This window comes from Platalea leucorodia, assembly GCF_965183815.1.
Source record: "Platalea leucorodia genome assembly, chromosome: 4".
NCBI lineage: Eukaryota > Metazoa > Chordata > Aves > Pelecaniformes > Threskiornithidae > Platalea > Platalea leucorodia.
In genome coordinates, this window is record NC_138826.1 from 103,371,055 (window position 1) to 103,386,519 (window position 15,465).

Sequence of the window (15,465 nt, forward strand, 5' to 3'; positions counted from 1 at the left end):
GATGAAAAAACAAAACAGAACAACAAACTTAAGGAAAGGAAATGCTGAGTTTGCAATATGCAGTTTTCAAGGTGAAAAAAGAAATTTATACAACTGACCTCTGCCAAGCTAGGACTTTAAAAAAAAAAAAAAAAGTTCAGATGAAGAACAATTTTGAAACTCGGATATTAACAACGGAGTTGACAACTTCCTTTCTGAACTTACTACCCGCTACCTGAAAATAAATGCACAGAGGTCTGCTGAATGGGAAAACTCTTTCCCTGAAGCCAAAATTCTTCCTCTGTAACTCTGTAAGGTGCCAGAGTGTTACTTATCACGAGGTTGCCTGCTCTGCTGGGCACAACCAGAACAGCAAAAACTGTAAAGAATCTACTCATTTACAGTTACTGATAAAGTGTTTATTTATACAACAAAAGTGTTATATAAAGAGGGCAGCAAGATGTATTTTTCCTCCACACTAAGCACTCTGGTGTCCATGTCCAGTCACCAGTTTCCAGTTTAAATCACATGACACTTATTTTTTCCTTCAGTGCAGAGCTGGTAGTACAACTTCACATAGCAGTTCTAATGAGCAACCATAGGCAGAATTGAGGCACAGAGGTAGTGATATTATTCTCCATCTTTTATTCTTAAATACTCATATGTTTAGATGGGTCAGAACAAAAGCATCCTCACAAAAAAAATGAAGATAATTAGCTCTCCAGTACTGCTATGTTCCTGTTCATAACTTGTGAATATTGTTCAGCAGGAATAACAAATATGCTACATGAAAAGTTAAAAGTATGTCCCAGCCTGAATTGGCAGATAATATAAAAATTATTTCACTGTACTTACAACAGTATTGAAATAGCACTAGATCTTGTGTGAGAACCAAAGCTTGTAATAAAGAAAATCAATATTTATTAGATCAATACAAGAGTTTAGAATCTACAAAGTCACACCAACATAATTTTAACATGAACACAGTAGCTTAAGGTATTTTAAAAACTCTTAGGACAGAAAATATTTGTTTCAAAGAACATTTAGAAGAAACATGAGTTCTGAAACTGACCTTTACTCTTTTTGGTGAGTATCGTCTCAATTAATGAAATACAGCAAGTTGAGCCAAAATAATAACTTTAATGAAAGAGATCTTAAGATAGCTTTGCTTTTGATCCCAGTGAAAATGAAATACTGAAAACAATCAATCTGTATTGCACTGGCAGTCCAATCAGCCAGTATCATTACCCTAATCAAGCATCAGATTTGAAACACCACATGCTTCGGTTTCTGAACTAGTTTTCTGCAAGTCTCCGAGTCTGTTCTGGAGCTGACAGCGAGGCTAACATGCTCAGTGTCACTGGCTCTTGCTGCTTGGGAGAACTGGCAACAGCTGTACTGTCAGGTCAAGTGTTCGTCACTTTTCTGGAAACCTCCACTTATGCAATGATACATTACAGTGCTTTTACAACAGTATAAAGACAGCAGGTATATTGTTACACCACACTAACAGAATAAAAGTGTTCATTAACACTAGTTGTAACCATTAAACAGAAAAAAAGGTTATTAATGACACACTGACTGATTTTTTTTTTCAGATGTGTAACACCTTTGGAAATGAGATATTCCTCAATAAGGGCACTGACTCAACTTAAACCCCAATGACTGAAAGAAGGTACCCCTTGTCAAAGCAGACACTGGGTTTCCAGTTTTTGTACGGACATTCCCTTCCTTTGTGATCAATTAACTACACCAATTGCTCTGAGCACCTGAACAGCCTCAATCTGTTAGCACAGAAAGTTCTTGATGTTGAGTATATGAAAGACAGTATCAGTTCCAGGAGCATACAGTTTAGAGAAAACAAGCTGATTACCCAGTTAAGACAGAGTTCAAGAAAAATGACACCCTACTCAAAAGGCTTTATATGAGTATAGAAATAGGGTATCTCTTCCAGTCTCCTGGAAGAAATAATCACAGAAGTGAGACCTACATAATAGCAATGCATTAATACATTGCTAGAGGTTCAGCATGGTAAATTTTATGAACATCAGATTAAAGTCTGTATAACTGGGTCCTCAAAAGATCTAGGAATTAAATTGTTTCCCAGAAACTTCAACAGTGTGGTACAGGCACTGATGATCTTCCTACAGGAAGATGGTGATGGGGATGTGCCAGTAACACAGCTAGACCTTGAGCAAGCTGGGGCGGGGGGAGGAGGAAAATCTTGATTTCTTGGTAGTCCAGAAGCCACTCCTGGGCACATGGACTATTTACAGAAGATGAAGCAGACTCACAGAATAAATTGAAAGGCTAGCCAACTTCACTGATGAAAGTGTCCTGTAGGACATTTCTTATTCAGAAGTGCATTCTTCAGAAGAAGGCCTCTGCCATTCACCATGTGATGTGCAATATGATACAGAACTTGAGAGTTTTATGTTAGCTGATGCGGAACTAAGGTCTTTAAATCTGCCAATCCCCACATAAAAGCTTCAGTTCTGTGACAAACACTGCAGTCCTCTGAAGAATCCCAGAGTCAAAGAAGTGACATGCCAGTCACCTCACTTCAGGACCAGGTTACTCTGACAAACCAGGGCATCATGCTGCACTTTAACGAAGTCCACAAAGCATCCGAAGTGAAAAACCAGCCTTGATGATGCATGGCAGACATCGTTATTTATGGCTGGTTTGTTTATTTGGAATAAGCCAACTATGTAATGCCCTTTACTAATTCAGACTTGCATCATAGTGATATTGTCTGTATGTGGTGACCTTGGAGAAGAAGTTATTTCCAGTGATATGGATATTGGTACTGTGTCATTTCATTGCTAGAGCAATTATCACAGCCAGAATTGACATGCAAGTCACCATCCTGAAATTAAGACTAAAAGCACTCAGCTTCTAAAACCATGATGGATTGTTATCTCCCTTCTGCTCTGAAGCAAGACTACCTGCTGTGGGAGAACTGCTTGTACAGCACCAAGCATCACCAGGGGTCCGGTTCCTGCCAGTGCTGACTTACAAAAAACAGACACTGGATCACAGGACACTAGAGGGGAAAGGGAAAAAAAAAAAAAAAAAAAAAAAAAAAAAAAAGGACAAAATAAAAGCTTCAGGTAAGTGTCTACAGAACAGAGGCATCTAAACACTACCTAACAGATCTAGTGGATGTAGAAGACAGAACTGAAAAGGTTCCAGAGCTCACACCTTTCTATCCCAGACAGAACCAACGATTAAGGTGAGACACCTGAACAGACAGAGTATGTGATGATTGAAATATCATTAATTACACTTCACGCTCTAGAACTGTCTCTGGAGCTCAAGTGGGAAACAAATTGTTGCTTCTGAACTGACAGAAAACTGCTAAAACGCTCCAAAATGCAGCTGCAGGGAAGATTCTAAGAGACCTCAGCATGTCCCTGGAGTCTCTGAAGACACACAGAACTTTTCTTAAATTACTTACAAACTACTCATCAGAAAAGAAAGCTCTAGACAGGAATTCATTTGCTTGGTAGGCCAGTGCTCTGTAATCAAGAAGTACAGCAAGTGAAATGCAGCAGCCCTTAAGGTCAACCCTGCTGTACCTAATGCAGTCTGTAGAAGCATGGCTACAAGTTAGCCAGATCTCCTTACCGGAAGGCAAAATAATTTTTTTTTTCCTCCTGAAACCTAAGAGGAGGATCAGGAACCTTATCAGCCTGTGTTCACAATATGTCAGATGCACTTGATAATTTGTCCACTGCAGTAGGTTATTAGACGCACAAGCACACTTTCGTCTGCTGGAAACTTCTAGTCACCTGCATTTTCTCAGGTTTCCAAAAGCAAATTCTAGGAGCACAGAGATAACATTGAATTTTGTCGCTGGCAGGAAAACCAGGTTTGACTATGGCTTGATGGCAAGAGGACAGTTATGAGAACAGCAGCAGAGCCGACCCTTATCCTGTGAGGTACATGCTACTGACAATGCTAGAACAGATAGCTCGCTTCGGACTCCCCATCCCCAGCACTACAGCTGCTTTTGTCTCCTGGTAGCTTTCACTGGTTGTGCAAATATTAGTAACTAGGACCAGAGGCGCTTTCTGGATCTGATGGCAAGTGGTACAGCAGAATGTACAGCTGCACAGAGGAACTCTCTCTCTCTCCTCCCAACACAACACAAATTGGGTAAGGATGGCCCTACCCAGACCGTCTATTAGGAACTGTGTTTACACCATTCTATTCCCCAAACCATGCTCACTAATTTGGGCGAGTACTAGCTAGCATTACCCAAACCTGTGCCAGGAAGTGTGCCGACCAATTAAAGACCACAGACAGTCACAGAACAGTGCCTGAGTTCATGCTACTGCCCTACTTAAGTTTGTTAGCATCAATATGTTAGCACAGCTGGCTGACAGACCAGAGGTGAGAGAAAGGACAAGGTGCATCCTTCTGCCACTAAGCTTCAATGTACCCTGGGTGAGTATCTCACATTTTGAGCCTGTCAGTTCTGGTTATCCGGGACAGAAAGGTATGGTCCAGACAGGTATGGCCAGTGTGAGGGATGGACCCCCTGGTTACACAGCGTGAAGCTTGGAGCAGCAGTAGGAACACTTGTTCAATAAGCAACTCTCATCTAAATGATACGAACAGAGGGCAGAGGAACCGACAGGATTTGTTGGTTACAGGCAGCAAAGGCCAGAGATGTTCAAAGAGACTATTAAGGAAAAGTCTTAATGAAGAACTGAAGCACTGAAAGAGAGACCTCCTAAATGACAAAAAAAGATCAAGTGAAAACCATGACATGGAATAAGATCTACATCTCCTAGAGAAACATTTAGCACCAAATCCATCTCCATTCATCCTGTCAAACAAAATCGTAATATAACTAGGTGTGCTGCATCTTGTACACGCTTGAACTCAGGCAAGGAAGGGCATGCTCTCTGCAGAGATACAGATGTAGTAACAGTCTCTCGAGTATATAAATACTGGCACCTGAATATGATATGGACACATCTCGCCGAGACAAAACTAAAATAAATTATTGTTTTAAATAGATAAGCAGTTTGTTGAATCACTACTGAGTTCTAGAGATCAAGCACAACCAGCATTTTCTGTTGCAGTGACACTTGAAAAGCTTGTATAGTTTTAAATTTAAAGTTCTAGCTACACAAATTGAGAACAGTGCCAACAGTGCAGCATAACACTTAAAGAGGCCAACATTGTTTAAGAAAGGTCAAAATGACAACACCTATTGTATGGCTAAAAAATACCGGTTGATACAAAACTGCACAAATTCAAGCCCCAAACATATATTTTTCTGAAACTGTTAATTGCCAGGTTACTAAAAATATAAACACTGATAATTCTGTGTGCCCAGTTATAAAATTAATTTCATACCTGACATACTCTTAGCTACAGACTAAAGGCAAATAAAGACAAAACAGACCTGCATTTTATTTATTAGAAACTAGTGCTTCCTTCTTTGCAAATGCAAGGGGAAGCTTTTGCCTGTGGTATTGCACAGAACACATACCACTACAGGATGTTCATAGTTTTCTTCCTCTTTTCAGTTAACCACAAAAATCAAGCACAGTTTTACAGAGAGGAGTCTATTTGGATGCCTTTGCGTATATTTAGTGTCATAAGCCAAGTGATGTTTCTATTTGCTTTGGCTGACTGAGGGGGAGTAAAGGAAAAAAAATGCTTACTTACAAAGAATGACCACATCTTAGCTGTGCTGAGAGAGAGATGTCACATGGTTAGAGGAGCAGGAAATAACTTACAGTTCACTCAAAGCAGAACTAAGCAATTCTGTGGTTTCAAATCTGAGCCTGTAGAGTTGCTGAAGCTGTATCTTCCAGTATACAGTTTCTTAATATAGCAGCTTACAAACTGGAGAGTCTGGTCCTCCCTGGAGAAGCAGCAGTGGAGGGTGGAGCAGTGCAAAGAAGCCGGAGGAATATCATGCTCTTGTTTTTGCTTCCCTCCCTCTTATCCACCAAAAGTTCTCCTTTCTATAGCAACATTAACAATGACTTTGGGCCAGTGAAGATGAAACAGGAGAGAAATAAGAGAGAAATGTCTAATGGCTGTATCTCACGCTGAAGTGCACTCTATGCATGCAGCAGCAAACAGCTGGCTGGCATAGAGACTGTCTTCTCATCTTTTCCCTTGTGCAATACTCTGTTGAGGTAGAAGAATACAAGCCACGTCTATCCCAGCATGGGGTACGGGTAAGACTACATGTCTGATGAGACACAAAGTTCATCAGCAAGAGCAAAGCACTTGTGGAACTGAGAAGCAAGGGGGGTAAGGGAGTGGAGGGAAGAATGCTGAGGAGAAGAGACCCTTCTACCTGGACATCTTTGTGCAGATTATGGATGCAGGGGCTGAAAGGAGAAAGGAAGATCCTGGAAGCACTTGAGGTACAAGGGGGAACAAGGAAATAAGGGGAGGAAACCCTTTTGCTGGGACAGAAGGACAGAGAACTTGTTAAAAAAAAGAGCCTGTGTGATAAGAGAGTGCAAGAAGACCCTGACAAAAGTTGAGACACAAGATTCGGAGGACAGCGGTCACCGCACAGGACTCTAAAGCAAATCAACTTTATAGTAACCTGCTGTATAAAAATATTAAATGTTTATTTTCTACATAGAAACTAAGATTCAAGTCAATAAATTACTGCTTCTGTTATAGAATGTACTAAGAAGGTTGTAAAACATCTCTTACTCTTCTTTATCCCTAACATAGAAAGATATTAATACAACAAATTATTGCTCATTTCTTTTCTTATCCACAAATCACACACAGATAAATACATCTCTTGGCTGTCACCTTGAGGGGGGGAAAAGCATTTGCAATATAGTGCCAAATTCCCATATTCAAATATTCTTGTTGTTCTTCAGCCTAGACAGCAAGACAAATAGCAGGCCTTATTACTTAATACTCAAGAGAATGTTATTTAGGAATCCATATTTTAACTTAACCTTTCTTGTAAATAATCTCACCAAGTGCTGGCTAACTTTCAGGAAAACCGCCATCGATAACACTTGAAGTAAATGCATTTTTAAAAAGTGTTTGCAGTCTTAGAGGCAATCTTTCCATAATTAAGAGTTCAAATAATGAAATACAGTTTTCTTAGCTTTTTGAAGATGAGAAGGCCACATTTTCTTTCATTAGGTCGGTGTTTCTCAAATTGCAGACACAGTACTCCCCCCCCCCCCCCCCAATACACTTGGTGAGCGCAGATATGTTCCTGTATAACTATACCACTCCAACGCTGCATACTGGCTAATTAACAAGGGGCAATAAAGGCAAAAAACACATTCACTTTGAAGGGAAACAAGATGAACGCAGGGGAATTCTGAATTACACAAAGTTCTGAAGGGGAAAATGGTGTGTGAAACCATCTTACAGAAATGGAAACACTTACGACCTTGATTAGCAAGCCTTAATGTGATCTTTCAGCTTTAAGCTAGACACACTAGAGAGCTGGAAAACGCATTAACACTGTTTCTCAGAAAACTTAAAAGAAAAAAAAGCTGCCTTAGAGTGAGGATTTTAAGGATAGCCAAATAAACAGTACCGGGATAATGGTCTCACCAAGGTGGGGATGCATGTATGAAAGCAAGGGCCTAAGGTGAGCTGCAATCTGCAAATCTGCCAGTACGTCGCAGAGCTCTGCAGCAACAGTTTCCTTGCCAGCAATGCTCTTCTCCACAGAACAGTAAGTCTACAGGAACTGAGTAATTAATTTAATGAACTTCTTCCAGAATCATATATTCTTAACAGAGGCGTTCTAATTTGAGATGCCTAAAGTGTCATTCACTGCGTAAACACAAAGAGGTGTCAGGAAAATTGTCTAACACACAGGTAGCTGAAAACACACTACTGAATTTGAAGAATTAAGCAAGTGAGCAGCTTTCTAAGAAAGTGTCCCTATGATTGTTTGCATTACATCTCTTCTTTTTCCATTTGGCCCTTCTAATACACTACTCCTGTCATGTGAAGATCACAGCACACTTCAGGATCTTCGAATTTAACTGCAACTGTCCCTGAAGGTAACTGCACACCTACTGTACACATTTTATTGGTTATCCAGGCTTAAACAACATATCTGAAAGCCACAGAAGGCAGTGTGGCAGCATACCCAAGCAAATACCTTGAGAAACAAAACTATTTTGTACAGCATCTGAGTCACGTACCGGTAGAGTGGGCTGTTTAAAAACCCCATGAAGATACGCTTCTAGTTCCACTAAATCCACTTTGTGTGATTTACTGTTACAAGGAAAACAAACTGGCCAATAAAAAATCCCTCTGTGCCCAAGTAACACATAATGCCAACCTTTCCTGAGGCAATTGTACCCTAACCTACCAATAAGCCACTCTGTCTAGTGCCCATGACACATTTTTGTTACTTCCTATATTTTATTATCTAGGTATTAGGTCATGAAACCATAAGTCTCCTGCACTATACTAAGTTTTATTTCTGTACTACAAAGATTCCTCAAGAGACGGGCCTATGAAACATGCTCACTGGAAGAGAGGACATCATAAATCTTACCACACAGCTTTAAGTGAACAGCAAACTTTCTCTAACAAACTGAGCACTTAAGGCTCACCAAACCCCATGTCCATGGTAGACAGCTCTGCCTATAACAGGTCAATAAAAGAATCAAGCCTGTTGTCATGTTGCAAAGTTCCTAGATGACACTCGCTTATCATATACAAACCACTTCAATGCTTCACTCCCCCCATTCCAGCACCGAGCTAGGAGCTGCCAGTGGCAACTGCTGCTGTTGCTGGTACCTGCAGCCACTACTTACCAATGACAGCAGTAACCATGTTCTTCATTCCAGCACTACTAGAGACACTAACAGTAGAGCAAGAAGGGTCATAAGAAGCTCTACAGAAAAGACAGTGAAGTTTTTTCAGGCAGAAGTACCAGAACTTGTCCAAAAGAAGAGATTTGAGATCTAAAGTTAGAACAGTCTCCATTATCACCTTTTTACCCTGAAATTGCATGGTATAAGATGATCTTATACACTCTACTTGCTACAAATTCGGCTTATACTAAACCTTAAGAACCCCAGAAGAAATATTCACAGAGGAAACATTCTAGTGATAACAGATTCAAATCAACATTTATGATCAGATAATGCAGAGAAATCACATAAATTCTCCCTTAAAGGAAGAACACTGTAGAATCTTTCCATTTACATATTTGCATGAAATAGTAAACTCAGTCTTTATCTTCTAACAAGAAACTACCTCTTCCTTAGGTGTTCTCCTAAACAAGTGGTATCTGGACATCTTGGTGGAAATCTTGTAGTCAAAACATGACTGTTCACCCGAATCCCACATTAAAACTTTGCGCTCTTCTAAGTTCCTCCACCTGATTCTTAGCTGTGAAGACCTGGGAAGTTACAACACAACAGCTTGTGACTACAAATTGTTTTCATCCTGTTGCGTTTGTACACTATTGGATTCCAGACCACCTTATCAGGAGCATGAGTGGTATACTTGACCAGCTGATTAACCACAGAGATGCTAAGAGACTTTCGGCACTTGACTACCTCCAAAACAGAGAAAAGTTCTACAAAGGGGCTCCGAAGAGAACGCAAGAGCACTGAAGCCTTAATAGACTGAGGTACTGGTTCCAGCCCTCTATTACTAGATCACCTTCTATTTAGCAACATGTAACACTTCATAACAGAAATACACAATGACTGAAATTAGTAGTAGGACTCACCTTGCATGTCAAGACACAAATTTATGTGTCTAGCACATGAGCTACACGCATGGTCAGGAGAGAGGTAACCACTACAGTTACTGAAGCAAAGACAGAAATTCAGCTGATAATTACAAATTTCTATCTTCAGGTAAGTTGAATAGGAGATTTAGATAACAGCCAGTGATGTCTACTGACAACGATGGGATTTTAACACCTAAATTTCCGTCTCTTACTCCTGAACCGAATCCCACATTTTGTAAATTGATGCTTTGTCTCAAATACATACAGCTACGACGAGATGCAATGCCTTGCAGAGTGTTCACATGTGGTCTCAAAACATTTCTCATCCATGGGTAAATAATCTGTTTACAGCGTATTTCACTACCTTAGCTTAATAGCAAGCTGTGAGGAAGACAAGCATGAGAAACACTTTATGATAAGTAACCCTACTGTAGATACATGGAGGCAGTTGGAGGACGATGGCTAAGCCACTTGCTCTGAAGAGTCTGATCTGACCTGTCCCTGTGAAAATGAGTTTTGTAGGCACAGGTTTGGTTCAGAGGAACTGTCAAAAAAAAAAAAAAATTAATTCCCTCTAGAAGGACAGATTATTGCTGACAAGTTGTTTAGGGCAGTGACTCCAGTAGATACTAGTGAGGCATCTGAAGATGTTACATGTCTTTTGATAGAACAGGACAGACCTCAAAAGAAATCCAGGCATAACTCTCGATATTCTTCTGTTCCACAGGACCCTATCCTTTACACTTTGTCTTCTCCCTCTGCATCTCATTTAAAAACATATGCAAAGATGAGATAACCACCGCTGAACTGATGACTCAGTTCTTCCTATCTGTTCAAGAGACAACTGCTTTTCAAACTACAATCTCAACCTTTTTTCGGTGTACAGCCTGCAGCATAAACTCAAACTGAAGAGTCCCAACACTTCTCAGCCACATGAATTTGCCCATGACTCAGACCTGTAGTCCACCTTCAAGTCTTCATTCATGCTGTTTTCATACGCACAAGTAATCTTACAAGTCCTTTCTTGATAAAACCTTTAATTCTTATCAATTAACAGCTATAAATGCCATTCCAGTTTTTGTTTTATCTCAACTATTACTGTAATTTGTCCTTTGGCTCTGACATACAATGTTATTCTGGTCACATGCACTTTAAAAGCAGCCAAAACAGTTTTCTTAGTTTACTGCTATGTCACTTCTCTTTTTGCATTCTTTACCAGTTCCTGTTTACCATATCAACCATGGCAAGATCTTACAAATAACAACCTATTCCTAGCCTTATTCATTACACCTTATCCAAGTGCTGAGTCCCACTTCTAAGCAGTATAAAATATCCATACTCCATTACCTACTTCTAATGTTATCAAGTACACACTTCTCATGTTTTCTTTCTGAAGGCCTCTCACACATATAAAATTATTTCTACAGAATAAACTAGGTTTTCATCAGTGACATTACTGACCAATATAAATCATGCAAATTATAAAAGTACCTTCTTTATTAAAAATTATTAATGGGACATCTAGCATTTGCTTTTCCTTACAAAACTCATTCCTTAGGACAAAATTAAAGGGATTGATTTATAACTAAGCAGACTTAAGCAAAATCCTCCAAGTTTGGCATAACCACAAAAATATTTCATTAGTATGCACAAAAGTAATCTCATAGCTCACCTTAGCGTAAGTTTACACAGACTTTTCTTTCTACATTATGATAAAAAAGTTATTGAAAAATATCTACGGATAGTAAATTTTACACCTGACCTACATAACAAATGTCATGTACCTGGATGAAAATTAGTTACATGCCTAAGCAACAATGCAAGTCCTAAGGGGCTACCTTATGCTGGATACCTACTACAAGTAATTCTACATTTGGATTTATATTTCAACCAAACTACAGCTGCAGCTTTGACTATTAGCCAGTGGCTTGGTTTTGAAAACCTGATCTGTCATGGGCAAAGGTATTTTAATTGCTTATAGATTCAGATAAGCGTTTTACAGCTCAACAAGTTGGGGGGGGGGGGGGGAGGAGTAAAAAAAATCAGTAACCTTCTGTATGTACATTTGCCTACTAGTCAATGAGATTCCCAAAGTATCAGTAGTAGTCCAGAAAATGGTACCAGCCTCAGCAACACACACAGAGGGATGGCTCTTCACCACTTCCCCCACACCCAGATAATTTTTGTGTTTAGCAGTCATCATTACTTAAGATGCCATTGAAATTATGTCAGTATCAGAGTTCACAGGTTGTGAGTACTCAGTCAAAATTAAGCTACTTGATAAATTCCTTTGCTTTTCCATAGAACAAAAAAAAAAAATTGAGTAGTTGAATCCTCAATGTTATTTCAAAGTAGCTGCCTTGTTATCAGTCAAAAACAAAGTCAAAGGAAATAGTTGAAATAAATCAGGTCCAGAGTACCACATGCTTTCTTAACCAAGCCCCTCAGGACTGATAGCAGCACTATGCCCTCCATAAGAGTACTATAAATTATTACTACAAAAAGAGTATCTAGGATCACAGTTTAATGTCTCAACTGTTCCTCTGGCATTCATTTCACTAGTGATGTAAACACAAGGTCAAGTCAAACATAACCTAAAATTATGTCGATATGGCAGATGCACATCACATCCAGTAGCATATCCATGCCCCACACTGCCAGAAACACCACCTGTAGCAGCCAGGTAGCACAGTCAATTCAGCTGATGGGAAAGCAAGCTCATAGCATCCTACGAAACCCACAAGATTCTCCTTTCTTAAAAAGTAGCATTTACAGTCTGAAGTTTCACTGATGAATAATTCAAACATGGATATTAAGAGATCAAGTATCATGTATATTATAGCAAAAAGGCGTTTATCAGCATAGCATGCCAACACTGAATCAGGCTAGAAGGTCAAGAGTATCAAGAATACTATCGAGCTCTGACAGACAGACATTGTGGATTAAGGTTAGCCAAAGCTGTTACCATCTCCAGGTGCCCATTCCACTTCTCTGATAGACATTGCCCTCCAAGGGACAGAGATGTTCAATCTGTTCATGAATTAGTTTCTGAATTATCACTATTTTTGGCTTATGCCACAGTAAGTAAAAAAAGCCTCTAGCACTTCAACACTCAAGTCTTCAAGACTGAGCAGAGACCCTCAGTTATACTAAGATAAGCCTATGCTTAACCTAGAGAGCATATAGGGCTGGGGGAAAAGGGGAAGAGAATGGGCCACATTTAGAAAAACCTCAATTGGAAAGTCATCCAAGATTCAGTGTAAACCACAAGAATGTGTAGTTTCAAAAAAAATACAAAGCAAGTCATGTCTATGAAGCTATCAACCTGTCACAAATTGCATGACACCCAGATACTGTGAAGATATTTACCTCCAAAGTCTGCTTTCAACATGCTATTTATGCAGAAAAGTTGAGAACTTGAGTAGGTGAGTGTTACAGCTGAGCGTAACAGAAACGAAAAGTGTGTTCACTTAAGAAAATCCAAGTTGTAGAAAAACAAACTCGAAATCAACTTACAGACACAAATTTATGCACTATTTTTTAAATTTGGAGAAAAGTTTTATTTTTTTTGCAAAGGAGCTAAACATATGAAATGTGTACCTGAAAGTAGTTTAATTAATTGAAGATGTTTTTTACAAATCTATTCCTTTTCAAAAAACGTGCTTTATGGTCGTGCTTTCTGACCCATTTAACTTACCTACAGTGACAGCATCTTATTTAACCCACCCCAACGTAAATATCACCTACTTCCTGTTCAGTTACTACATCTCATGCTTTCCTTGCCATGGTCAGCTTCATCAACAATACCATTTCAAAGTCTAAAGAGTTACGTGGAACCATTACGACTACACGGATATCCTGCTTTAAATCACAATTTTAAGTTCATGAAATACTCTTCAGAGCGTTACAGCAGGATGCACAGTCCCTAACATCAGTACACTAGGCGCTGGGCACAAAGCATCAGAAGACAGCCAGATAACATAATTTTCAACGGCTTCCAAATGGTAGGTTTTTTTAAAAAAAAGCAGCTTTTTTTTATTTCAAAAATATGTTTTTTCTAAAAGCCGCTTCTTTTCTAAAGAAAGCTGTTAAGTTTTGAAGCCCTCAAGTAGTTCTTTAATACAGATAACTATAGTTTTAATACAGTTTCGTATTAATATGCAAGAAGGTATTCTGAAAACGAAGAACTTGCTGATATACTTGGTAACACATTAACTACAAGGCTTTTTCTTTTAACGATTACGTTGCCTTTTTTATAGATCTATAAAACCAGGAAAAGATGCAGTATTTGAGTCGCATCCGAGTACATGAACCTGTTGTTTAGGCTAGGAAAAGTACACGCTAAACCCAAGGCAGGCCTAGCACAGATACGAGCCTTCCTACAACTTCGTCAGCATTGCTTTGCTGTACCGCAGGTGCACCTGGGGCTCGTCCCAGCCTCGTCGAGCAGCTGAACTTCTTCCACCGAGCGCCCGGCTGCTCCCTTGCTGGCCAGTTCCCCCTGCAGAGCCCGGGTCAGCTGCAGGGCAGGGGTCAGCCGCCCGGCCGCCCCCGGGAGCTCACCGCCGATGGACGGCGCCCACACCGGCGCTCGAGTCGGTCTCGGAGCCGCCCCGGTGCGCAGGGCTCCGGCCGGAGCCGGCCCGGCGGAGGGGGCAAGGCCCGGCCCGCCGCTCGGGGTGGGCAGCCCGGCCGGGCCGGGCCGGCCGAGGGGCCCCGCCACCGGCGCTGCGGGCCGCGGCCGCCGCCATTCATTGCCCCCGGCACCCCCGCTCCGCTCCCACCGCCCGGGGTGCTGCGGGCGAGGCGGGCAGGGAGCGAGGCCTGCAGAGGCCGCCCCCCTCCCGGGCGCCGGGACGGGGCAGCGGAGCGGGCCGGGCCGGGCCGGCGGAAACTTCCGCAGCCCTCAACTTCCCGGCGCCCCGGGCGGCCTGTCCTCACACGCCCCCTGCCTGCCCCGGCCCCCGGCCCTCCGCGCCCGGGTGGGGACGGGCTCGGGGTCCCGGGAGCGCCGCGGGCCGCCCCCTCCCCTCCCCGCCGCCGCGGGCCGGGACTCACCACGCATTTCTTGCCGAGGAAGCCGAAGAGGCTCTCGTTCTCCTGCGGGGTGAGCAGCAGGGAGCCCACATTGGTGACCCGCCGCGGCTGCGGGGGCTGCTGCTGCGGGTTGCCGCTCATGGCCGGGGCCGGCCCGGCGCTGCCCTCGCCGCCCTGCGACTGTTGGCGCCCGCGGCCCCCTCCTCCTCCTCCTCCGCTGCCGCCGCGGCCTCACAGCAGCCGCATCGCGGAGCCTCCCTCTCGGGGCCGGGAAGGAGGGAGGCGGAGAGGCGCGCCGGGGCCTCGGCCGGCTGCCGGCGGCCCGCGGAGGGGGCGCCGGGGATTGGGGCAGCCGCGCCGGTGCCGCTCCGCGCCGGCGGCCGATCGCGCCCGCCCCTCCGAGAGGCGCTAAACTTCCAACTCCGGCCCGGCTCCGGCGGCCGCACGATCCAACATGGCAGCGGGGGCGGGCGAGACCACAGAGCGCGGCAGCCGGAGGGGAGGCCGGCGAGTCGCTGCCGCCGCGACCATGCGCCGTGCGGGGAGGGGGGGGGGGGGCGCCGCCTTCCGCTCCCGCCCCGCCGGGCCGGGCCGCGCCTCGGCCGCCCGCGCCCTCCCCCTCGGTACCTGCCAGGCCGGCCTGGCGGCTGCTGGGCGGAGGCGGGCGGCGGGGGGGGAGGAGGAGGAGGAAGAAGAGGAGGAGGAGGAGGAAGGAGCGGCCG

General features: G+C 42.9%; 1 protein-coding gene across 2 annotated transcripts in view; it reads right to left on the reverse strand.

Moving 5' to 3' along the window:
- Positions 1-15,168, reverse strand: part of WASL (WASP like actin nucleation promoting factor) — a 51,229-nt gene extending 36,061 nt beyond the window's left edge. For both annotated transcript variants that reach the window (XM_082311154.1, XM_082311153.1), the window contains exon 1: positions 14,765-15,168. In XM_082311154.1, coding sequence (XP_082167280.1) covers positions 14,765-14,884 — 120 coding nt within the window. In that variant the 5' untranslated portion in view covers positions 14,885-15,168. The remainder of the gene's footprint in view (positions 1-14,764) is intronic.
- Between the last annotated feature and the right edge of the window lie 297 nt (positions 15,169-15,465).